Below are 26,950 nucleotides of genomic sequence, written 5' to 3'. Positions count from 1 at the left end.
CCCCATTTAAATGGAGAATATTTTCATCTAAACTTCTAATTTGAAGTTGCTCCCGCTGTTGGAATTAGGAGGCCTGGCTTAAAAGCATCAACCGTGACTTCCTTTCTGTTACTGACTCTACACAGGTTCCAGCTTGGCCTGGAACTGGCGACCCCAGGGTGGATCTTCATTTTGTGTTTCTCAGTCACCTGGTAAGAAAGTGTGGCCCAGGAAATTTTAAGTTCCTTCTTGCTATGGTATTTTATGAGATTCACATATAGTGTGGCATGCTAGGTGAGACCAAGAGAAATGTATCTCAGAAAGTTACCATGTGATGTAGGTTGTGTTGAATAACCCCAGTAGTTCATTTTAGATAAGAAAACAGTAGTATTATTTACATAACATTTTGCACTTCCCATCTGTTTTATTCCCCTGTACCTATGTATATATTAGTTACTTTAAAAAAAAGAGAGAAAGCAGTTATTTAAGTTATGATCAAGGGAAGCATAGGTTTAAAAAAATATGATTAAGTTTATTTGTGAAACTTAGCTACCTAGTGAATTTTTAATTTTTGTTTTACTCTATTTGATCTTTAAAAATCTAACTTTATTTTTTTTTTTTTTTTTTTTTTTTTTTTTCATAACACGTCGGGGTAAGTAAAAAATCTAACTTTAAAATGTTTCCCCTCTGTGGTTATAGACTGGGTAATTAAAATTAAAGTTAGAATTTTCACACTGATTTTAGCAAATCAATGTTTATGAAAGTTTTATCTTTAAAATAAGAGTATAAGTACTGGTCCTAATACACAGTCTTAGGACTTGCAACTTTGAATTCTTTTTCTGTTGCAAATGTACTACATGATTAAACATTTCATTCTCTCAAACATTTCTTGAGTGCCTACTGTGTACAGTATACTTTGCTGGCTTTGACTTTTGTAATTAATTATCTAGTGATACCCTTATAATTAAAATGATGTGTAAAATAGCAAAACATTAGGGATACTAAATTATTTTTGGGGAGGTATTTTTCTAAGTGGCATATTAAACACCAAATTTAGGGAAGATTTCAAAGAACTGTCTTGGACTTGCCAAAACAAACATAGGAGAAATAATCAAAACACAGGAATAATTTCTATGAGAAGCATAACAAAAAATGTCACAAATCAAATAATAAAATGACTCAATAGAATAAAGCATTCTGGGAAGCAGATTTAAAGCAAATATAAGCACTGAAAAATTTAGATCTTATGACTGATTATGGAAAGACTGAATATTTAGGAGATATTTTATTTTGCGCTTGATATTTTAGCTGTAGATATGACTCAGTAAAAATAGCAAGTCACAATTATTTTTCCTTGTTAGCTTATTTGTTATTTGGGTACAAAATACCTTTCTCTGCATGGTTGTCAGGAATAGCTTAGTTGATATGCCAGGAAGCAGATATTATTATTGTAATTGTTATTATGATTATTTTCATTATTACTGTGTCATAATATTCAAGTCTAAATTTTGTTAACATCCAAAAGCCACTCTGTGCTTGCCTGTGTTTGGTTTCTCAGCCTTGTGCCTGAACTGAGCTTTCTATCTTTAGGTGAGTGGTAGTATTCTGGCATGACTGCCCAGTTTGCTTAAATGTGTATTATCTTAGACTACACTGGTAGAGTTGGATTGGAATGACAATAAGACATTTCCATTACCTTGGGTCTCCAGTCTTCCAACTGTATAGTATTTAGAAGTGAACTCAAGAGACTCATGAGTGGCATGAACTAAAGGGCAAAGAACATCCCAATATAAAATGATATGCTGCTGTTAAGGAATAGTCTTCTACGATAGATTAATCATGAGATGAATTATAAATATTTCACATACTAATTATATTAGTTTATGGAGATAAAACACCATATGAAGTGTTCCCAGCACACTCAGCAAGTTAGATGCGCTTTGCATGTTAATTGACTTCTTCAAGGCTAACGATCATGAATCCCTGAAGATGACAGAAATTATTATCATGATATTGTACATTTCTGATCTTTGTACCAGGTTGACACCTACCTTTCCCCTTGAGTTCCTTTTCTTTGGATCGTATCTTGAGTACTTGATATATTAGGATGGTGAAGCAGAGAACGGTGCCTGAAATATTATTAGGGACCCTTAGGAAAAAGTAATGGGCTTAATCAAAAATGACATCAAATAATACTTCCTAGAATTGTGTTGGGTGCTTAAGTTAAGATGGGGCATGAATGCTTCCTAACTTGATTTTTAGTGGTAGGAGCAAATGCCATATTGAACACATTACTATAAACAGAGAGTTAATCAGTTTATTTTCTCATTGTCATGAAGGGAATGAATGATTAACTTATTTATTCCTTCACTTATTTAAATACATGTATTAATCACCTGGGCAGGATAAGGGACATGAAAGATATTAGGGCCTGCCCTATAAGAACTTAAAATCCAGGGTGGTAACTGCCACGTCAGAGAAACTTAGGATATTTAACAAAAGAACAGTAGATGTAATTTATCTCATCAAGGAATATATACTTTAATGGGAGGAAACAGGATAATATTAATATATAAAATACTGGAGAAACATGTAGAACAGATATGTAAAATTATATAGCAAACCAGAACTCACATTTTTAATAGACATATTTGATGATGAGGTCCTTTAGTTTAATCAAATCTCCAATGCAATTTTTTTTCATCGAACTATTATCTATTATCTTTAGTTACCTACTGGGCACTCTGCTTATTTATAAAAGCTCTCCATTTTGTATAGTGAGAGCAGTTGTCACTCAATAAATGTGTGATGAATAAAGGGATGAAATAAAACTATTTGGGTTAGTATACTTCTTTTTTATACCATTTATATTCTTTTATTACACAAACATAGCCTATAAAGAAGTACAATTAACATAAAAATGTTGAGTTGTATTCTAATTTTAGACGCTTTGAAATCAGCATGGAATTAAGTGGAAAAGGTTTTAGGTCCACATCAACTTGGATTTGAAACTCATCCCTGCCTTGTAGTAACTGCTATTGTCTTAGCATTTAACCAAACCTCTTGTGCTTTAATTTTTTTAATCAGTAAAAGGGGGATAAAAAGACATACTTCTTAGGGTGCTTGTGGTGAGGATTAAATGAAACAATGTATATATAAAGAACCTTGCAGAATACATGGTTCCTTGTCTTCCTTTGGAATATTATAATTAACATTAGAATATTATGGTGATTTAAGGATTTTTATTATCAAAAAGTGTTGATAGAGAGCCATGGTTTTAAATGAACTGGTTTTACCTCTTCTGTGTTTGGATATATTCAGAGCATCCTTATTTTCAGAGTGATAGTGATTAATGGTGGTACTTTGTTTAATTCTTTATCTTCTCATTTTACTCCCATTTTTCTTGGCCAATGAGCATTCACAACTCAGTTAATTAAGAAAAGATGAAATAAAAGATTGTTAGTGTAGTAATAAATGTGCAGTGATTCGCCACATTGCTAACAGATTAAGTGCAGACTTCTTATCCTGCATTTGGTTACCTCCAGGTCTGATAAAAGACCACCTTTCCAATTCTATCTGATGACTTACTTTTTTTCAAACCCTAAACTTCAGCCAACTATTCCTCTTCTCTCTGACTTATTCAGATAGCATTGTACCTTCTAGACTCAAAACCTCAGGATCCAGAGTTCCCCAGCCACTGGCCAAAATCCTGAGACTTCCTGGTTTTTACTGCTCTTAGTTTCCTTTCTTCTACGGAGCCTCCATAGTTCTTAATGCCTGTACCTTTATTCACAATCAATCTCACGCTGCTTTGTGACATTTCTTGTGCAGGACAGGGCTGTTACTTATCTTTTTTATTGTTATTTAATGTTTCCTGTATTTATGGCTTGTTTCACCAATTATATTGTCAGCTCTTTTACAACAGGGATGATATCTTAAATTGTCAAGTCAAGAGATTTCACAATGTTCTGATTTGTTGACTTATTGATAGAATGTCTAAAACAGATATATCTATAAATGTTCTGACTGGTTCATATTACCTTGGGTCTCATAAGAATACTCTTAATAATGAATTCCATTCCCCAAAGAAATGAACACATACATCAAAAAATGTTTAAATGTGTGCAGTAAAAATTTCAATTTATTTATGGATTTTTTTTTTCAATAGCAGGCCTACCCTCTCTTCCTGTCTCTTCCTTTCTTGTTACCAACATAATTACAGAGTGTCTTTTATGGATTAGGCACTGTGCCAGATACCAAGAGTTAAAAGACTTGAGAGGTTGCTGGAATAATTTAAGAGGCACCTGAGTTTAAGTGGTACCTTTAGCTAAAAAAGCTCAACAGGTGTTACATAATTTGTTTCCTTAAGCATCCATAACACAGGTCAGAGTGCTGATGCCTTCAGCATGGGTGGATGTTAAGAAAACAGCCTCACGTTGGAGATATTGCTCAGTGGCAGGTCCTACCCACAAACCTCGATTCCCTGCCTTCTCCACAAGTGTTCTTTACACAGTGCCTTCTTGTACCCAGTGCTCTCCTGGCCATTGTGATAAGCACAGGAAAGGAAAATTACATGGTGGAAAAAAGCAAAACTGCCCAATTAATTGATGCCACACTATGAGACAGCTTTTGGGAAACTAGATACTCTATTTAACAGCCTATAAATTACCCATTACAAGAACCTAGGAAATTAAATGACTACGTTTCCTTTTCCTTTAGATAAGACTCCCATCTTGTATTTTTAATTGTTTCAGCAAAGGGAAACATTTTGTTATGCAGTGTTCTTGAAGTCTTTTGAAAATCCATAGCATTTAAACAGGCAATAGAAATGTTCTAATTAAGATAAAGTAGCTGACAACTAAAGCAAATTGTGTTAAAATGAATTTTGTATATTGATGATTAATGAACATTAGAACTCTGCTATCTTTTTACACAGGTTTTATGAATTAAAAAAAACATGTTGAAACCAAAGACTTTTAAAATGTTTGGGAGTAATTTTCATTTATGCATGTATGTATTATTGAGCTCCTGTTATATTGAAATACTGTCAAGATGCTTTGGAAGTGATAGGGAAGGAAAGGGAAGAAAACAGTAGTTCTCTTTCACTTCTCATCTCCAGTTCTATCAGCAATCCCTGACAGCCCCATCAGCACACTCAGTCAGACCCCTTGGCAGCACTTTCACTCAGCACTGGCATCTTAGTCCAAGCCACTGTCATTTTTTTTTCTTTCTTTCACTCATGCTCCCTATAGTCTGTTTTCCATATAGTAGTCAAAGTTTTCTGGTGTTAAAAAGTAATAAAAAACCCCTCATGAAATATATAAACAAAAGTAATAGGAACGTTAGAGATTATACAGAGAAGATTTTAAGACTTTATAATTATTTAAATACAAAATTCATGCCCTGGTTGAAGATATTATGGCACACTGTATCATGAAATCTATTAAAAATCATGTTTTAGAAACAGTTAACATGATAAAACAGTATGGTGTTAATAGTTAAAAGCAAAAAATAAAACCATGTAATATTGTATACCTATTACAACATGAAAATGAAAGTAAATATACCCAACATGCATATATAATTTTGTCACTTTCCTACTTAAAATCCTCCAATCTCTTCCCATTGTTCTTGACATAAAATCCAAAATTATTGTCATGTTGTAACTTCGGAGAAGTACAATGTACTTCTACAGCCTTATTTCTGACCTCTCTCTCTTTGATCAAAGTGCTCCGGCCTCGTTGGTTTTTATTCAGTTTCTCAACCTGCCAATTTTCTTCTTGCCTCAGTTACTTTGTTTTCCATTTTATGTCTATCATTTGGCGCAGTATCTTGCAAATAAAAGGAGCTCAACATATGCTTGCAAAATGAACACCGAAATGGAAATAGTGGCTATCTCTGTTTGGGATGGTTATGGGTGATAGTCACTTTATTTATATTTTTTATACTTAAAACTTTTCTGTCATGAACATGTATTTTCTAATTATCATAAGGAAAAGAAAAAAATAGTGCCATTCCAGAATTGGAGAGTCTGGTAGGTGAAATTCAGCTCGTGAGGAGGAATTTAGAAATTAGGTTATCACAAACAGGTCAAGGGTCTGTTCAGGAATATTAATTAAGCAAGGAATTGTATTCAGGTAGCATGGGTGGGTCAGTGTCAGGTTAAGGAAAAGCTGGTCATCCAGAGTTGTGCTTTCTAGTATAGTAGCCACTAGCCACACATGGCCAGTCAATTTAAATTTAAACTTAAAATAATCAAATGAAATTGAAAATTTAGTTCCTCAAGTGTGCTGGCTACATTTCAAGTGCTTAATAGCTATAAGTAGTTAGTCTTATGTGGACAGTGCAGATATAGAATATTTCCATCGTCACAGAAAATACTACATCACAGAAAGTAAAGAATCTAGGATCCTGGAGAGTAGGTATCAAGGAACAAGAACAGGGTACAAATGAATCAAGACTTAAGTAATGAGACTGAACAGCATAGATCTAGACCAGGAATTTAGGTATTGAGTAAAATGACACAGTTGGAAGAAGGCCTTTTGTCAAAGGCCTACTGAGGCCATGCAAGAAATTAATTGAGTAGTAACGTAGCCCAAACTGGTATCTGTGTTAAGTCCTGTACTCTATCTCATTATGTGATAAATGGTTTCAGTGGAGGAAGGGGCCTATTGAAAAGATTTTATGTGAGATAACCTAGCCCATGAAAGATTATTACTAGATTGTATGGGCAGTGGCTGAAACATTGAATGCCTGCCCTCTCTTTCTCATTTCAGTGCCCTTCCATGCCATTTAAGATACCAAAATACGCACCTTGATGATAATGGTCACACTCCTACAGTGCTTAGGTATATTTCAGCATTTCTTTTTACATATTAAGTAAATAGGCTAAAAGGCAAACAACTGGTTTATCAAACCGAACAGAAAAAAATAAAATCCCTAATCTCAAATTTCACTGTGCTAAATAGTTTGGATTTTTGAAGCAAATATGATTGAAGTTGTAGATACAATGTGTGTTGGAAACAATCGAAACATGTATGTGGTTATATCCCAGACACACAGAATGGTGTTAATGTGCTTGCAGCATGGAGCCATTTTGGTTAGACGATTATAATAGCAGCTTACTTGTACTTTTGGTGAAATGGTAAGCTAATGATGTAGCCGTTAATTTGAATTTAGCAGACATTTTAAATATAGGTTTCTCTTACAGAGACAAAAGTTGCAATTTAAAGCTCTTTGGTGGTCTAAAAACAGCTTAATTCTGTAGTAGCATGGTAATAAGTACTAATCCAGCTTATACAGTGATTGTAGTATGTCATGTTTGTGAAAGATTGCCCAACTGCTTTCTCTGGGTTTTATGTTAATTTAAAAATATTAAACATAAAACCTTATAACATCTTCATGCTGAGATAAACTGTTCAATTTAACTTGTGCTCAAGCAGCAGCTGTCAGGAATTATCTTGTTCCTAGTGGTTTTTGCTATCACCTCCTGCCCTCTCCTGCCAGAGACACACTGTGGGATGATAAAATGCACCTTGTTAGGATTTATTGCTTAAATAATACCTGGGGCAAGATGAACATTGGTAGTGTAGGGATTAGCTGCTGATTGAGTGATGTCATTCATTGTATTATCATCAACTTTTTAAAATTGATGGTAAGGCAAAAGTAAAAATTGCCTGTGGATCATACCTGCATTCCTCTTGTGGGCATGTTCACCACTTCTTTTTGGGGTGTGATTGAGCTAAATATTTGAGGAATGCTTATTTCCCAGTTTAACTACCATTTTACAAGCGAAAAGCAGCAAGAAATGCTTTACTAGTGCTGGAGATAATTTCCACCATTTAGAAGTAGTGAGAGCTATTTTAAAATTAGTTATAAAAACAGTGGATTTCCTTTTAATGATTAAACAAACTGAAGGAAGTGTTGGTGTGGGCAGTCTCAAATGGTTAATGTTATGAAAATCATGGCTATTTATCTTCTGAATGTTTTGAATTCTTTTATTTGGGAGGTGTTCTTTGAAAGGTGTTCTTTCAACTTTAGGTGTGGATTCTTTGATTACGGATCAGCTGGTGGGTAGGGTAAGAAAAGGGAACATGTGGCAGCAATAGAATGAAGGGCTCACCTTGGTTAAACATTTGCTACAGATGGTCTACCCTGAGGATAATCCTCATGTAGGAAATTAACAGTTGGATTATGGCTAGAAATACATATATGAAGGGTTTATTGTTTATGAAATGTAGAATTTTTTTTTCCTTCTGCTGACTGCCATTCATGCATATCCACCAGAATTTGTAGTTTTAGAAATGTATAACTTACCAAAAATTTAATAGGACAATGAATTATTATATACCTATTCACTTAATTGTTAATGTTTTGGCATATTTTTATTTCTCTAACTATGTAAATATGTACATATTATTATTTATTTATTGTTATTAGTAGCATTTTGCCTGAACCATTTAAGAATTAATTGCAGAAGTCAGGACACTTCTCATGTAAATAACTGACATGAATCTCCTAAGAATAAGGATATTCTCCTACATAACTGTAATGGAATTATTATACTTAAGAAGTTCAAGTTTAACAAAAATCTACAATCTAATATTTAGCCCATATCCAAATTTTCCCTATTGTCCTAGTAATGTCCTATATACCTGTTTTTTCACCCTTCCAGTATCCAATCAAGGATCACACAATGAATTTTGTTTTGAGGTCTCCTTATTTTCCTTTAACCTAGATTTTTTTTTCTTTTATAACATTGACATTTTTGGAGATCCAACCCAGTTATTTTGCAGAATATTTGTCTGATAATTTCTTCATTACCAAATTCAGATCAGACATTTTTGGCAGGTTTATCACACTGGTGATTTGTATCTTTTTCGGTGTATCATATTGAAAAATGCATGATATCATTGTCCCATTATTGGTCATATATCAAGTTTGATCACTTGGTTAAGTGGGTTTTAACCAGATTTCTCCATTCTTTATCTTTATGTACCACTTTTTATTTGTAATTAATAAGTCATATGGGGGCTGCATTTAATGCATTTTTCTGCCTTGTATGTGAAAAACATTGCTCTTTCTCAGGTCTTAATGATTAGGAATGGGAGTCATTGCTTGCAATCATGTATGTGGGTAAGGTGGTAGGGGTGGTGGGGAGAACAGAAGGAGATTAGGGTCAATAACTAGACCTACAAATTGCCATCCATTCCCTTTTAAGGAAAATATTGATTGATCGAAATTAATATTTTGTTTTCTCTGCCAAGAATCAGATTTGTAGGTGAACAAATGTCTTCACATTTCAGAATTTTCAAGATAATTATAGAAAAGCTTATACATGGTAGTACTGGTCGGGGATATTTCTTAGTAAAATAGGGCATTATTATAAGGTAACTTTTTTCTTTGCTTTATTTGGTTATATATAGATGGTTTCAAAAATAAATACATCTCCTTGGTAAGTTTTTGGTACTTTAAAGAGATAAAACATACCATTAACACAGCCCTGTGAGTTTAAAGAGGGATTGTAGCCTTTTGGTCTTGTGTGCCTATTTTAACCCATAAAGAAGACAATTGAATTCCTATTTATGATATATGAACTTATTATATAATCATTCTTCTCATGTGAAAGGCTAGTGCTACAGATCATATAAACACCTGAAGTTAGCCATTTGGCTTGTCAGCAAGGGAGAATTTATACTAGTTGTAATCATGGTAATAACAAGGGTGATATTTTCTATTTAAGTTTAGAAAAACGCATTTGCAATGTAAGTGGTCCACAACCAATTCGTATCTGTGGTGTAATGAAAAGCACTTTGAGCTTAGAAAACCAGCAATCTCTGCTTTGCCACTTTCTACCAGTGTGATCCTTGAAAAAACTCTTACCCTTCTTGAACGTCATTTTTTAGAATGGGAATTAAAGCCATAAGGGTCAAATGATGCTACATTATGTTATAAAGGTGGCATTCTATCAAAATTGTGCCATCTAAATGTCCTCATCTGCTCAGAGTCTGTACTTTGTCTCTCTCTTGTATCCATATGTATATGTAATAGTACATACCCATATGTATTTGTAATAGTAGGCACATTTTTCAGGTTGTCCCAGGCAATTATTACTCCTTTCTGTTTATTCCTCTAGTACTTTGTATATGTCTCTATTACAGGCAGCATTCATCCTGTTGGGCAGTCTCATTCATCTTTTCTGTTTGTCCTGATTAGACCCTGGCACTTAGTAGGTATTCAGTAAATGTTTGTGGAATGAGAGAGTAAATAGTCATTGTTTTCCTTTATAAAAATGGATAGGTAAATTTTCAGTTTCTTTTTTCCCCCCACAAAGACAAGGAATCAGCTTTTTATTAATTTTTTTTATTTGTGCTTGATATAAGGGATTTTACAGATTGTACATCTGTTGCCATTAGTTGTCCAGCAATGGAGAAGAAAAGATTTTTTAACAATACAAGTATTATAGGATACTTTAAAAGTGGGGGGAGGGCTAGAAAACATGCCAAGAGAAAAAGACCACACTAGATATGTCTATTGCATAAATCAAAAGAGTTTATGTCATAACATGAACATGTGCCATTGCTGCTCGTATATTGAATTTCAGTAGTTGGTTGCATAAAGAAGTAAAGTGTAATGAAACTGGCAAGCAAAGTATTCCCCAGTCAGCCTTATCTTTGTTCCATTTGTCCTTCAGACAGAGCTTTTCTTGCCTTTTTCAATAAAATCCATCCAGCTTTTTTCTTTTTTTTTTTTTTTGCATCTCTCAGTAACTGAGCTGAGAAGACCAATGAGATTCAGGGCTTTTATAGTTCTAAGCAGCTGCTTTTTAAGAGATCAAAACTTAGAATGCTGCTACATGGTATTAAGGCTCAACTATTGATGTGTCCCTATAGGGGATATGTTTTTCTTGGGGTGGGAAGAGGAAAGTGGAGAGAAGAAGAGCAAAGGATGACCCCTTCAAGCATGCCTGGGACAGTAAACCCTAATTTCCTTGTTTCCTAGGATCCTCTTTGCAAGCTCGGTGCTTAACCTGACCGAACTGGCTGCCCTTCGGCCTGACCTTGGGAAATTGAAAAAGATTCTGTACTTCCACGAGAACCAATTGGTATATCCTGTCAAGAAATGTCAGGAGAGGGATTTCCAGTATGGATACAACCAAATTCTTTCATGGTAGGTATAGATTGTATCATTATATTGGCCCTTTGTCACCTTTTTCTTTAGAGATAGTTGGTTTTTTAACCTGGAGACCTACTGTACACTTACTTAAAAAACACCTTAAGGTAGGTGCAAATATTTAAACATATCTTCCACAATAGTAATTACTTGTGCTTGTGCAGTATATATAAGATCACAGTTAATCCTTTTATAACATACATGTATGTAACACTCTAATTATATGTTGAACTAATTATCTATCTGTATTTTTCATAATGTTCAAAATAGAATCAGAGGGTTGACAGGGACCTTCACCCCTTGATTCCATAAATCTATTGTTTAAGGCATACTTCTAGAAAGAGCAGTTAGTCAACTCTTATTTACCAAGCATTATCACTGTATTCAGCTAAAATCAAAATAGAAATTTGCAGGAGACAAAAGTTAAAGTATAATGGGGCAAGAGGTTTTCTCTGTCTTCTCTCTCTCTCTCTCTCTCTCTCTCTCTCTCTCTCTCTCTCTCTCTCTCTCTCTCTCTCTCTCCTTTATTTGTAAGATAGAGAAAGCCATGGAAAATGAATCTTTAGGTAGTGTTTTTTTTTTCCCTCATTGAATCTTCTGAAATGGCACAGCCTTAAAATACCATGACATTTCAAAGGTGATGGTCCTTTTCTATTGTTACTTCAACAAAGTGTATCTCTTGAAGCTTAGTTAATGAAAGGAGTTAATAACAACTCTGAAAGAGCTTTGCTATTGGATCCTATTCACATAGCTGTAATAGTCAAATGGAATCTGTTTGGCAGTGATTGGGTACATTTTATTCACCTTTATTAACAGTTATTAGCAAATGGAATTGATCATGTGTTTGATAGACCCCTGACTCTTGCTAGTATGTTCCATAGTTTAGTTGACATAGAAAAACAGCTATATAGTAATAATTCTGTGTTTTGAGCATTTTGTAAATGTTTTCCTACAATCATTTTTACAAGCTGCTTCAATTGTGAAGTAGCAGAGCTATCAAAATAGACTGGAACTGCTTCACGTCAAATGTCTCATAAAAAAGCAACCGTTTTAAAATTTCGTAATAAAATTAAGGTACTTTATTTTATATGGAAACAGAGAAGGGAAATATGTTTTAAAAATGAAAATAAAATCATTTTGTGTTTTATCAATATGGAAAACATTTGTAATATTCTTTTGATTTCTTGAATTAGCATCATTCTTTTCCTCAGATAGTGTGTGTTTATTACCCCTGAGAAATCACTGGGAAAAAAATTAAGCCTATTTTTCCCTTTATGGGTGGCTTTAAAGTTAATGGAAGTTATACCTACTCATATCTGGGAGGAAAAGCACCAAAAAGAATAGTTTTGTAAACTATCTTGGATCTTTAATTTATCATAGACTAGATTTTTAAGAATATAAGTAGTTGGGTCACATGCCCTTTGAGGGCAGATATCTAAAAAAAATTTTAGCTCCTGTCTCTCCTCTCTTTCATAAAAGATCAATTTCGCTCAGGGAATGAGACTATAAAAGCTTGCACAGGATTTTTTAGCATTCCTTTTCTCAAGAGAGTAAACTTATAGACAGGCTTGGAGAAGGAGAAGTGGACTTCATCATCAGTTGGCTTCTTAATGGGAAAAAAATGGTTCATAGTTGTCCAGAGGAAAAATAAGAGTGTCAGAAAACAGTCCTGTTCAAATTCTCTTTGAAAAGTATGACTTCTGCTTCCTCAAATGTTTCTTTAGTTTTCTTGCTGACTTCTGCTTTTTTGGCACTGTCAGATTTCTTTCTTGACCGTGTGGCAGTTAAGGACTTTAAAGATGACTGACATAAGCACTCACCTTAAACAGAGGTTTCACTAACCCTCTGACTTATGAACACATGTCATAACTATATATTATGACCTGTGGGTCGCTATTACAATACATGACATATGGTGAAAACAGACTAGCTGTGAAACATCCTTCAACTTTTGGTATATTATTATATTGGCTTCCTTATTGCTTAGTGTTGTGTCAGCACTTCTTTGACATTCCTTTGTATTATCCATGTTGTAATCATCCCCATCCCCCCAAATTTGCACTAGGTAGCAACTAAACAAAGCAATTTGGGGGGGAAGACATGTCACCATTCCTTTTGTAGGTTTTTCATTCTGCTGTGTATCAATATTGTAATAGTAAATCTGGTTGTCTCAGCAAATATGACAAATTAAACTGAAGATTTGCTATGGTAATCCTATTCTATAAGTTCTACTTATTCTATTGGGTTTTGGGATCCTATGGCCTTACATATCTTCTTTTTCAGTGTTATTGATTTATTAAAATCAATTTTAGGGTGAAATAAAACTAACTGCTTTGCCTATTTAATCCTGTATACAGATGCTCCTTGACTTATGATGGGACTATGTTCTGATAAACCCATTCTAAGTTGAAAATGTTTAGTCGAAATGCATTTAGTACACTTAATCTACTTAACATCAGAGCTTAGCCTAGCCTACCTTAAACATGTTCAAAGCACTCACAATAGCTGCAGTTGAACAAAGTCTGGCAACGCAGTAAGTACACTGTAGAGGATCGGTTGTTTACCTTCATGATCAGGGTTGCTGACTGGGAGCTCTAGCTTACTGCTGCTGCCCAGCATTGCTAGAGTAGTATACTACATATCACTAGCCCAGGAAAAAATCAAAGTTCAAAATTCAAAGTATGGTTTCTCTGAGTGCATATTGCTTTCACACCAGTGTAAAGTCAAAAAAATCTTACGTCAAACCATTGTAAGTTTAGGACTGGTGTGTAGTACTTTGTTCATTCTGAAGGTCCATGGTATGGTGTTGCAATCTTTTTTTTTTTTTTTTTGAGACAGAGTCTCGCTTTGTTGCCCAGACTAGAGTGAGTGCCGTGGCGTCAGCCTAGCTCACAGCAACCTCAAACTCCTGGGCTCAAGCGATCCTTCTGTCTCAGCCTCCCGAGTAGCTGGGACTACAGGCATGCGCCACCATGCCCGGCTAATTTTTTCTATATATATTAGTTGGCCAATTAGTTTCTTTCTCTTTATAGTAGAGACGGGGTCTCGCTCTTGCTCAGGCTGGTTTCGAACTCCTGACCTCGAGCAATCCGCCCGCCTCGGCCTCCCAGAGAGCTAGGATTACAGGCGTGAGCCACCGCGCCCGGCCGGTGTTGCAATCTTTTATAATTTATATATTCCTTTATGTAATCAGTATGACCTAGTGATATGAATATCTGGATCCGTTTCTACAAATTTCTTCTACTTCTCTGACTACCCCAAATATAATTTAATAATGAAATAAGTTATTGTAGGGATACTATAATCCTTCAACTGTAGTCCCATAGCTTTTAAAAACCTAACACAGTTTCTTGAAGCAAAAGCTAAAATAAGACACAGACTTTAACCAAATAGTATGAAGGTATCACGCTCTAGTATGAAAATAGTTTCGTCTGAATTCATCTTCTTAAAGGTAGTGAGAAGTATGACAAATGTTCTGTTCTCAGCAGTACGATGTAAAATGATGCAGATCACTAACATAAAAATTCAACATGGTTAGTTGGGCCACCAGAAAAAGGTCCTGCTGTACTTAATGTTGTTGGTAATATAGAAAGTTCCTGGCCTTGTGGGAAAATATGCTTTGTTGTGAAGTTTCATGTGATACCATTAAATCATTTCATTTCCCTGTTGCCTTTCCTCTCTGATGCCACCAATCCAACTTCCAACAATGTAATACTAATGAAACTAACTTATCTATTGGAGACATTTTGATGGATTCTGATGGAAAGTAAAGAGTTCTTTGCAAACCTAAGGTGTACTGTAAACTCTGATTAATATAGAGACATCTTAGGTTTATAAAAATAATCCCGAATGGGTTTGGGGTCATCATTTGCATTTACCCTTTCCCTTTACAGCCTGGTGGCTGATGTGGTGGTATTCAACTCAAGTTTTAATATGGAGTCATTTCTCACTTCTATTGGAAAATTTATGAAGCTGATTCCTGATCACAGACCCAAAGATCTGGGAAGCATCATCAGACCCAAGTGCCAAGTTATTTACTTTCCCATCAGGTTTCCTGATGTGAGCAGGTCAGTATATTTGACTCTATTCTCAATATTATGTCATAACTTATACCTCAAAAGTACAGAAATTGGCGTGCTTCTTGCCAATGTTAACTTTTCAGCATAACCATGGTTAATTAGAGAATTGTGCTGAATCTCACCATGCTGTGATTTGCAAAGATTTTAAATAATCATGTTTCTAACATATCACGGAATAGTTCAGATATTGAGTTCTTCCTTTCTTTCCTCTTATTTATTTGTTTGCCAAAACAAGCTGCTTTGGCTTTTAACACTGTTTTGTTTCTTTATTTGTTGTTCTCTTAGAGAAGTCATTGTCGAGCACATTTCTCAACCTTTGTATTCAGCTTATGCTCATTGATTTATTTATATGTATAATAGTAACTGTTCTAAGCAAATCAATGTCACTGCCTGGATTATTTTCATTTCTCATGCTATTTTCTTTTATTTTTCTCCTTCTTCCATTTTTTAATATTCATATTATCGTAGTAAAGACTTCAGTCTTCTATCTGGGGTTGCAAATATACGTAATTGCTGTTTCTCTTTCTCAGTTACTAAGGACATTTTGTATTACCCTTGTTGCCAGGCCTACCCTAAATTAGCAATGGTTGATGTGGCTCAAAGGGAGCATTCTGGAATTCCTTTGCACTTCTGATTAAACCTAGGAAAACTGTTTTTACTACCACCAGAAATATTTCTCCCTTGTGAACAGAAAGTTTACTTCAGTGGAACTCATACTAGCAGGAGATGCTGCTGTTTTTAACCGACTGCATCCTTAAAAGAGTTCAGAGACAGCTGTTTCTTCCTCATCCACAAAATGAAGGCAGGAAATGATTTAATATCCATACATACTATGCAGGAGGTCAGCATTAGTCTTTATGTTCTACACTTACTGAATTCACCCAGATTTTGCTGTGGGACAGTAGTCCTCATCTGTACCCTAATGCTGATTTATTCTGACTATCTTATTTTTTAATATTTCACTGAAAAAAAAATATGCCTCATACCAAATGAAATTAGTGAATCATAAAATTTAAGTTAGACCACCTTGCCCAATCCTTACTTTATGGAGTGCAGAAACCAGAGGCCTAGAGAAATAGACTGGCTTGTACTCACCCCATCAGTGTCGCAGACTGGATTACAGTTTAGGCCCTATGATTTTGATTCAAATTTCGGTTTACTGTTCAAGTTTCCTATCATTACAGGTCATTTGTCAAAAACATTTAATGATTTATTTGCTGTTTTGAAAACTATAAAGCTAAATGGAACCAAGATCACAATCGATTTTCAGATATATATGTATGTATGTATATGTGTATTATATATAATAAATATTTATAGACATATCATTTTCTTGTCTGTGATGAGGGAATTTAAACTTCTGAAAAATGTATTTGTTATATTTTAAGTCTATGATTAACTAGAACACAGTAGTATATCTGAATTTTTAAAAAAATGAACCTCATTTTTTGATATAAGTTTTTAAGTTTTTTTATACCATATAGGCAAAATATACATCATAAAGTGAGTACATGGTTATGGCTCATTTTAGTTATTACTGCTATAGAATTCCAAATAAATAATATGTTTTAAAATTTATTTGTATTTGATATGTTCCTATAACATTATATGTTTAATAATACCTGTGACAATTGAATAGTTTATTAATTTGGACCATATTACAATAAAGGAAGTTAACTAAATAGAAGAAGGTTAAGGAATATTTTGACCAAGTTAACATTTATAAGCAAAGTCTTAGCCCGGAGTGTTATTTGTATTATTTTCAAGTGATAATTTGCTTTATCCAGCTCGAACTCATATAGTGTAAGTGATTATTCGCATGAATGACAGCCATTCTAGTGCCTGTAGTTTTAAAGGAGTATTATTTTATTGAGATATTTAGTAATTCCAAAGTCAAAATAACCAAGGTGATTAAAAAACTTACAAATACTTATCTTTCTCCCTATACAAATACTATTTAGTCTTGGTAAAAATGAATGCAAGTACAAACAAAGCAGAAGATATAGTTAAATTATTAATATAGTGTGCTATATAATATAATGAATATTAATCAGAGATGGGGAGAAACCATATTTCCAAGAAAATAAGTGAGGATTTATAGAGTTGATAATCTGTTAAAACGCAGAGCATGTCCTTCATTACACTGTGTTTACTCTCTTGCATATGCCATGAATCTTTTACACCACTTGCTTTATATTTGATTGGCAAAACTCCTGGCACCTGGTTAAATCCATTTGTTCACCTACTTTCTACCTAAACTTATGGGACTTAACACAGTAGGAGAAAAACATCCAACCATACTTATTAGCAGGTTCTCAATTGATGACTCCTAAATTTAGATGGGCCCTTTGAGCTACTGGGCAAGCATCCACATTTTCCTTTTTCTAGATAACTAATCATGCCTTCTTCTTTTTTGGAACTCTTCAATACCAAATCTTATATCTATGTTCTCAGGTGATGCATGAGAAAATAAAAGCATTCAGAAGAGAACTTTTATATGCTGACACCACTAGATCTACCCAGTTATGTACTTCGGGGTGCATATTCTTTATCTTCACACCTGTTACTATGGAGAAACTGGCATCACTTCTATCTAAGACCCCATCTCTGCTTCTTCCTAGAACCTGTCCTTCTCACATAGTCAAGAATTATTGTTCTAGCAATTTTTCCTTCTCTAGTCTGCATCATAACTTTTCCTCTCTTCTATAATAAATCCATTCCTATTTTCCTTTCTTCTGGATTATTCCTATTAGCATACCAAATGCTATTATTTCTTACTTCTTTAAAAATATTCTTTCTTGATTCCACTTTTTCCTTGTTCTACTGCCTCGTTTGTCTGCTTCTCTTAGTAGCAAAGCCTCTTGAAACAGTTGTTTATAATTGCTGCATCCAGTTTTATTCCTATTGTTCTCTCTTGAAGCTATTCTACTGAAACTGTTTTGGGCAAAGTCACCTCCCATGGTTCTAAATCCTGTGGTCGATTCTCAGTACTCATCTTGCTTAACATACCGCAATATTTGACACACTATGCCACATTCTTCAGTGGGCTTTTAAGACACAAGACAGCCTGATTTTCACACAAGCTGCTGCTTCTCAGGCTCCTTTACTGGTTTCTCACCATCATCCTGACCCTTTGACATTGGAGACTCTTTGGCACTCTCAACACTTCAGCGATTGGTGGAGAAAGAGCCCAAGATTGAAATGAGAAGGAAAAATAAGAATTAGGAGGTCAACAATGAGATAATTATCCTGTGGAATAAAGCAAAGAGAGTTTTAAAGAGATAATCAGTAGTGAATTTAGAGCAGTGAGGTTAAGTAAGATGATGACTAAAAAGTATCCTTGAATTTCACAATCAAAGGGTCAGTGGCAGCCCAACCTGCATTCTGTTAACTCACAGAAAACTTTCATATTTTTCTCTGGTAGCCAGAGAAGCTTAGATTTTAGCACTGGATGAGATATCTCTTCCTCTCTCTCTCTCTCTCTCTCTCACACACACACACACACACACACACACATACACATACACGTATGCGCGTACACGCGCACCCTACCCACACACCCACTACTCCTCATTTTATGCATGAAAGTACCAAGGCCCAGAGAAGTTATGTGTCTTTCAGCAATCACACAGCTAGATAGAGGCAGAGCAGGAACTAGAACTCATATCTCAAAATCTCCATCCAGTGCTCACCCCAGCACTTATTGTAAATGCAATTTCAGAGGTCTTGATTATCTGATTTTTCAGCTGACAGCAGATTAGCAGCATCAAATTGGGGGTGTGATAAAGGCAGGCTCACTGACAGCAGTAAAAAGTGACAGCTGAGTGACAGCTTGACAACAAGGGAGGAGAGAGATAAACTATTTTGAAAAAAATATATGGGAAGTGAAAAAACATAGCAGCCTGGAGCCATTCTATGGCAGGGCAGGCAACTCTGCACATCAAATAACCCCTGCAGACATTTCTCCATGATTGTACAGCTTGTACATCAAAAGGATGGCTGTGATTTATTAAGAGAGATTAAATGGAACTGGTAAATTTATTTTAAGAATGTAGGCGAATGCATAATCTACTTTGGGCAGAAATTAATGACAGCAAATGGAGGTAGACATTATACCTTCCTCTAAGATGTACGTATATGAGCTGTATTCACCTAAGGGAAGATCATAAACCTCTAAAGCCTTTCTCTTGCAGTTGTAATATCTTTAAGCTTTAGTTGACCAGGGGACATTTCAATAAGCTATCAGTTTTAGATCTCCCTGATTAGAGCTTTGCCACTGACCAAAACTCTGTTTTCTGCTGGGTTACAGACACTGGCTCTTTAGGTACTGAAGGCTTCCAGGGCCGCCAGGTGATTGGTAGTCAACAAAGCAGATTTTGCAGTATTAATACCAGAATATAAATATGATCTCAAGACTTGGTGAAAGGAGGCTCACTACTGGAATATATTACAAAAGAAAACTATTTTGTGTTAAAGGATATATATTATATAAAAAATTAAGGCTATTTTACTGTGGATTTCAAGAAGACACATTTCATGTGGAACTCCATCCATGATGATGAGTGTGTAATGGAGAGAAAAAAATGAAGGAATCCTGCAGCCTGCTGAGCTAGATGCTAGAGGAAGCCAGTATTTTCCTACCTAGATCATGTAACTGTCATAAGGGCAAGGTCTAGCAGAAGTAGGGGAATTTTAAATATCCAGACTTTTGTCTGGATATTTAAAAAGCCTTAAGAAAATCAAAATATTGGGAGAATTTGAAGTTTACTTTCTGACAATGTCACCTTTAGAAAGTAGAGCTGACTGTAGCAGCTGATTCTTTTTGATTCTTACTTTATGCCCTGCATTGTACTAAGAATATTATGCATATTTTAGTATTTTATGTTTGCAACTCTAAAAGATAGTTCTCACTTGTAGTTGAAGAAACTCAAGCATAGAGAATCTAAGTAACTTCTAGCCTATGGTCACATACAGATAGGAAAGGTAGAACCAGAAATCAAACACTTTTTTAGAACCCAGACTCTTTACAGGTTTGCTATATTGCCTCTCCCACAAAGAGAAGCTCTGGTCCCTAGTATTTGACTTTGATCAGCAATAATGAATGATTTATAAAAGAGAACAGACAGAGAAGTTGAATGAAAGTGAGCATATCATGGTAATGTTATGAAAGAAAGGACTCACCTTTAGAAAGCTGACTTTTGGAAGGTTGAAGTTCTGAAAAATAAGACACCTTAAGAGGAATGAGAAATTTTAAGAAAGAATTTCGATAGAAAAATTGGAAATGGTCCTAAAGAAGCAGAATCGGAGAAATATTTCAAAGAAACAGCTATAAACTCAGACTGTGATTTCATGTATATGAAAACCCCTTTTTTCGTTTGTTTCTAGTTATGTCCCATTTATCCAAACTCTTTTGCCTTACAACTTAGCCTGTAGGATGAAACTCATCTTACAGGGCAGTGTCCAACCCATCACGTTAGATGTCAAGGATGGAGTAGGCTGCGTCTGGTCCGCACAGCATCAGGCTTCTTGCATCTTTCTCCCCTCCAGGATTCCATACAGAAGGAGTATCCATGATTGTCATATAACTAGATTATCCCCATTTCCAACAAATTGGAACATATAGGAATGTATTGTAGAAGTACAGCAAATTACAGAGTAACATCCTTTATCCTTAAAAAAAGATCCTGTCTTTTCAAGGAATTCCATCAGCAAGTCATGAATAGAGTGTATCAAAGTGGATATCAGCTTCTTCAAATAACATTCAGTTGGATTAAAGGTGAAGAGAGACAAACGCTCAGGCTGTCAGAGCTTATAGTTGTATATATTTATCATTTGCTTGCCCTTTCTGTCCCATTACATTGTGAAAAAAGAGTTTAAATTTCTTCATTATGGCTGTGCATAGTTAATGTGAAAAGATCAAATGTATATATTTCCTGTGGAGACTTCTAAAAATCACCCACTTATTTTATTTTTAATAAGGAAATGAATGGATGCTATATCCATAGGAGTTGAAGTTTGGACTTTGAGCAAATTAAAGCAAATTACTTTAGAGTGTATAATATATGCTTTATCTGAGTTTCAGGTCCAGTTTAGTTGCTACAGAGAACATCCAGTTATCAACCTTGCTGTGATCATTAAGAAAGGATTTTATATACTTCTGTCATTATTTCACTGTCTATTCCTATTTTCCATCAAATTGGATTATCAGAGTTGTCACAGAGTAAGCAAAACAAAAGTGGATTTATGTGTGAATTTCCTTGATTCATAGTAGCTTTTAGATCCCTGGAATAGGGATTCTGTAAAGAGCATCTCTACTTTCCTCTTTCCTACATTTTTGGCAGCAAAGGAAAAAGGGAAAAGATGTTGGTCATTTGGGGTAATCTCATTTATTCAAACCTTAGGAATTTCTCTGCATGTTTCTCTCTATCATTTCTATGTAGCTAAAATGTGGAGCCAAAACAGAGGTTTATGGACTTTGCCTAACTAATTTAGAAACAAAAATAGGGAATTTTAAAAACAGTGTGAAAACTTTAAATGAAAACTCCCAGGCTGTGCAAACAAAGGCATGGAGCCTAAGGGCTTTTTGAAGAATTCTTATTAAAGAAAACACTATTTTACATTGCAAAGCAGATGTGTCAGAAAACAACAGCAGATTTGTAATTTGAGAATTTGTGGATTGATGGGACAGAAGGCAGCCACCATGGCTCCCCATAGAAAAACTTTTTGTTTTCTGCTATCAAGAGTTCTGCTCTTAGGGCTGGGGGCTGCCAGAAAACACCTTATGTGGTCATATTGCTCAGATATTTGGAGAAAGTATTGGTGTTAGACATATTGTTGGTAAAAGTATTGCCTTTGCGATATGAAATAATGAAATAGGTGCTGTCCTCTTGAATATTAATCTACACCTAAAGTAGAAGAAAAGTTTTGCTAAAATTTAAGTATATCCATATTTGCTAACAATTATTTTGGCTCTTCAAAATGAATGCAAAAATGTGTTTCCTTTGAATGTCATTTCAAGAAATTATAGAATCACTGTATCGAAAAAAAAAAAAAAAACCCTTTGATAAATCATTCCAGTGTTTAACAATATTGGCTGTCAAGAAGTCTCCTTCATATCTATTACAAATCTTTATCATGCTGCTTTAGATCATAACTGTCTTCCTCTTGACTATCCTTGTTATGAGAAGAGAGAGTTTGATTGTTAGCATTTATATATTTTTATATATACTTGATATAGATGCTTTGTTGATCTGAAGTTACATAGAACAAACTCTTGTTTACTCAAAATATACTTAATGATAATTTAATTCTTTCATTCTTTTTTAATGAAATTATCATGTGTTGATATCTAATTATAACAGATTTTTGCTCTCTTCAGTTTAGCAGTTACCCCACCAAGAAGTGCTCTGAAACCAGCAGCAGTAGCAAAAACTCTGTCTTTCATCATAGGATAATCAGTTCCTTTTCTCCTGAGTATAGAGAATATTTACTTGATTTTACATCATAGACTTGATGTCCATTTTTTTCTTAGGTTCTTGTAGTCCCGTCTTAGGAAATCTGGAGGTAAGAAGCAAAGGCTGCACACAGTGTAGGGAAATAATTATCAATCAGAGAACATGCTTGGCTAGGGACATCAACCCTAAGGGAGACATGGAGCAGGGCTACAACCAAATTGGGGTGAATGACATTTGACGAACAAACCATAGTTGAGGGGAATCAGCAAAAAGTCCCCCTGGGCTCTTTTCTTCTCATCAAGCTCAGAGGGCATCACTGAGCTTCCTTTAGGACAATGACTGATCATCAGTGTAGGAAGATCATGGCCAGAACAAATTATATGTTATATCCTCCATTCATTAAATGAAGGCTATGTACAATACATGTTAGAAAGATTTCAAGCACATTATTTTGATGTTTGAAGGATTCGCCTTTGGTTATCTTTTTTGAAGTTATTTATTCCCATAACTTCATCTTCCGTAATGCTAAATAAAAAGTATGACTCAACAGTATGGTATATGGGGATTCCAGTTTGCATTCTACCACTTCCTACCACTGTTCAGCCTGGGGCAAATCACTAAACCTCCTGGAGCTTCACTTTCCTCATATGTAAAAGGAAAGTTGAAATAGCACCACCTCTTCGGTTTATTGTGAGGATCAAGGTTATTATAATGTGCTTACTGAGCACAGTGCCTATGACCTAACAAGTTTTCGGTAAATTTTGGTGGCTTTATTAATACTCTCGTCATCACCATTTTGGTTGTCTATTGACAGGCTTTTGAGCAAGCTTCCCCATTCAATATGATTCTAACCTCAAAAGCAAGGAGAACAAAGTTCTGAAAACTCTAGTAATTCTACAGAACACCTGAGGATCTAAAGTTTACCACTAATTCAAATAAATAAATAAAAGGCAGAGACTGTCTTGTGTTCCGCTAATCCACATGACAGCAGCCAAACAGCATAATTTAGCAGTGTGAGTACTATGACATATGATAGGAAAAATCACATGTACCCTTGAGTACATCTGCCCGGCATCTATTCCATGCTGCTGGTAAATGATGATGAGTATTCAGTACAGAAGTAATTTTAATTGCTCAGTGTTCTACTTAAGAATGCTAGGAAATGTTCTAGAAAGTATTTTTTTTAATAAAAAATAAATAATTTGTAATATACCTTTGAACAGTAAGCTATCAGAATAGTCTCTTATCCAGAGTGACTAATTTCCTAGGTAATTCCAGATAAAAGACTTTGTTACATAGAAAATTCTTTAAAAATGTGCCTCAGAGTAATTAGATACAATAAAATATACCTAATAGTAATTTAGTTCTTTGAGGTTTTATATATGCTATTGTAAAAATCTTGCTGTTGTGTGGTAAATACAAGATATTTTCAGGTATAAGGATAAATAAGACAGGGTCCTTAATAAGAACTTGGAAGGAATAATAGACATACTCAGGTGACTTTAAGTACAAGAAAGGAAAAAACTGTGTGCTTTTTATGACATTTGAGCCAGGCATTAAAGACTGACTAAGCTTTGAGCATAATCAAAATGGCTATCATTTATCAAGTGCCTTTTCTGGGCATACACTTTATATGTGTGACTTCCCATCTTTACCAAATCCCTGCAAGCTAGGTACTTTTACCCTCATTTTGCAAGTGAGAAAACTGAGGTTCAGAAGGTTAAGCTTGCCTGAAATTGCATAGCTCCCCAAACTATCTGACTCTAGTATGTGCTTCCATTACTGCCATGCTGTTTCTTGCTATTGGGGAAAGGAGGGTGGGCTGGAGTGAGTGAGAGGGCATATCATGAAGAGAGAGAAGTAGTACACAGATTTGTGGCAGTGAATGATCATTGGTTCTAGATGAGATTAATTACCTTTGACTTACTTGTATGAAGAGGTGGTTAGACTAGAGATGAGAATTAAGGCTGAGGAATTTGGACTGGGGGCTATAGTCATGTGGTGCCACTGTTATAAAATGGGGAATTTGGTATCAATAAGCATTTTTGTTATCAATAAGTATAATAGAATATTGATGGGAAAGGAACTAAGAAGCAGAGAAGCAAGTGAAGAAACTACTAGAATAGGTTATTGAAGACCTGAATGAGGGAGCTGGCATACAGATGAAAAGGAGGAAATGCACGTAAATACATGTTGGTCGTAGACTTGGCAAGTTGATGTGGCAACTTGATGGAGGAGTGTCAGGATGATTTTAAAGTATTGATTATAGTGGCTTAGAGAATATCTGTGCTATTAAAATTGAGAAATAGATTTTTTTGTATAAAAATGGTAAACTCAAAGTTGTATATATTGAGTCAGAGATGTTGTAGGTTCATTAACATGGAGCTAAGCAGCAGGAAGTGTCCTATTTTGCCTCATTAAGTGTTGTCATTTACAACTAAGTATAATTTGTTATATTCACCTGCCTTTGCAGAAGTTTTGGTTGGGTTTGGTCTTTCCTTTGACATACTTGATACTGCTCAAATTATTTTTTCCAAATAAATACAACATAACCGTTTCTTGTCATTTGTTACTGTCTCATAAAAATTAACTGCAAAATTTGTAAAATCATCAGGTCTTTTGAACTTTTTGTTTCTGGATAAGCATGAGTATACCGAATTACATTTCTGTTTGTCCTCTCAGAGTTCAATGACTACTAAATCATTTTCAGTCCCTTTGTATAGAGAATCTTGAGATGAATTGCAGGAATTGTGATGATAGGGCAGCATGATATAGTGCCTAAGAAAATTGGCTTTGACGTCAGACAGAACTATGTTTCAGTACTATGTCTTCTGTTAACCAGTTGGCTGATATTAACAAACTTGCTTGACCTTTTCCACTTCATTTTCTTTTCTCTTTTGTAAGTAGGGAGAGTTATGTTAGTTTCATTGGTTAGTTATGAGAATTAAATGAGATACTGTATGTAAGGTAATCGGTAAAATGTTTGAGGTATAGTAAGCATTAAATTAATGATTATTATTATTATTTTCTTTAATTTATGTGGTCTCAAAATGTATCTTTGGTGCTTTCATTAACCTATCTGTAATTTCTTTAACTTTTTGTAGAGCTAGAATTGTGCCCCAAATTGCAATCCTGCCTGATATCAGCAATTTTAAGAGCATCAGTTGATGTTTACTTTATATCAACTTCTTCTAGTTTTTGTTTTTGTTTTTTATCTTTTTTAACAGTGTTGCTTGCTCTAGTACTGACCTTTGCTGGACTGAATGCCAAGATTCTACTTAGAAGTATTGCTAAGAATATTAAATCCAAGTACTCTTCTATATACATACTCTTGTCCTGTGTGTTGAGGGTCTTCTGCACTGTTGGCTTAATATGAGGTGAATCACAGACCTTTCTCACATCTAACAACATGTATATTACCAACTATCTACAGAGGTGCTTCTGTGAATGATTAGAAATGATAAGCTTTCCTTAAGTTTGGTTGTTTTGATTCTTATTTAGATTTGACTCACTGCTGCTTACAAATTTATTTTTATTAATAAGTGTTCCTATGAAACTAGTTCTCAAATAACTGGCAGTTTGTTTTGGAAGATTTCAACTTTGTATATCAGTACTATTAAATATGATACTTTAAAAACATCTAGTGGGCTAGGTGCAGTGGCTCAGGCCTGTGATCTTAGTGCTGTGGGAGGCTGAGGCAGGAGGATCAGTTAAGTCTAGGAGTTAGAGATCACCCTGGGCAACATAGTGAGAAACTGTGTCTACAGAAAAAAAATTTTAAAAAAGAAAAGTTAGCCAGACATGGTGTCATACACTTATAGTTCCAACTACTCAGCGGCTAAGATGGGAGGATCGCTTGAGCCCAGGAATTCCAGCTAGAGTCATGCCACTGTACTCCAGTCTGGGAGATAGAGTGACAGAGAGAGACCCTGTCTCTTTAAAAAAAATAATAATTTAGTTAAGATAACAGTGAGAATTTAATATAGGAAATCTAGTTATAGTTTTCTTTAATTAAAGATAAGTTCAGTACTCACACAAATTCTTGCTCTTCCTTCAGTAAATCCACATTTTCTTGCCTATTGTTCTAAGCTGAAATCTTGGTCCTGTTTCTTAAGCAGCCATGAAATGAAAATGGTAGAAGTTCTCCCCTTATTTCCTTCTTAGCCACAAGCTAAAATTCACATGTAATAGTTGGCATCAAGAGAAGAAATAGTGTGTCAGTATCTCTTCTTTCCTATGTGATATATTTTCTGTATCCATGGAAAT

General features: G+C 34.9%; 1 protein-coding gene across 1 annotated transcript in view; it reads left to right on the top strand.

The window, feature by feature from the left end:
• Positions 1–26,950, top strand: part of QTMAN (queuosine-tRNA mannosyltransferase) — a 361,975-nt gene that overhangs the window by 172,786 nt on the left and 162,239 nt on the right. Inside the window, 2 exon segments of the mRNA XM_012744761.3 lie at positions 10,981–11,148; positions 15,045–15,218. Of these exon segments, the coding sequence (XP_012600215.2) occupies positions 10,981–11,148; positions 15,045–15,218 (342 nt within the window).

Source organism: Microcebus murinus, chromosome 8, assembly GCF_040939455.1.
Source record: "Microcebus murinus isolate Inina chromosome 8, M.murinus_Inina_mat1.0, whole genome shotgun sequence".
Lineage (NCBI taxonomy): Eukaryota > Metazoa > Chordata > Mammalia > Primates > Cheirogaleidae > Microcebus > Microcebus murinus.
This window is presented reverse-complemented; position numbering and strand designations above follow the sequence as displayed.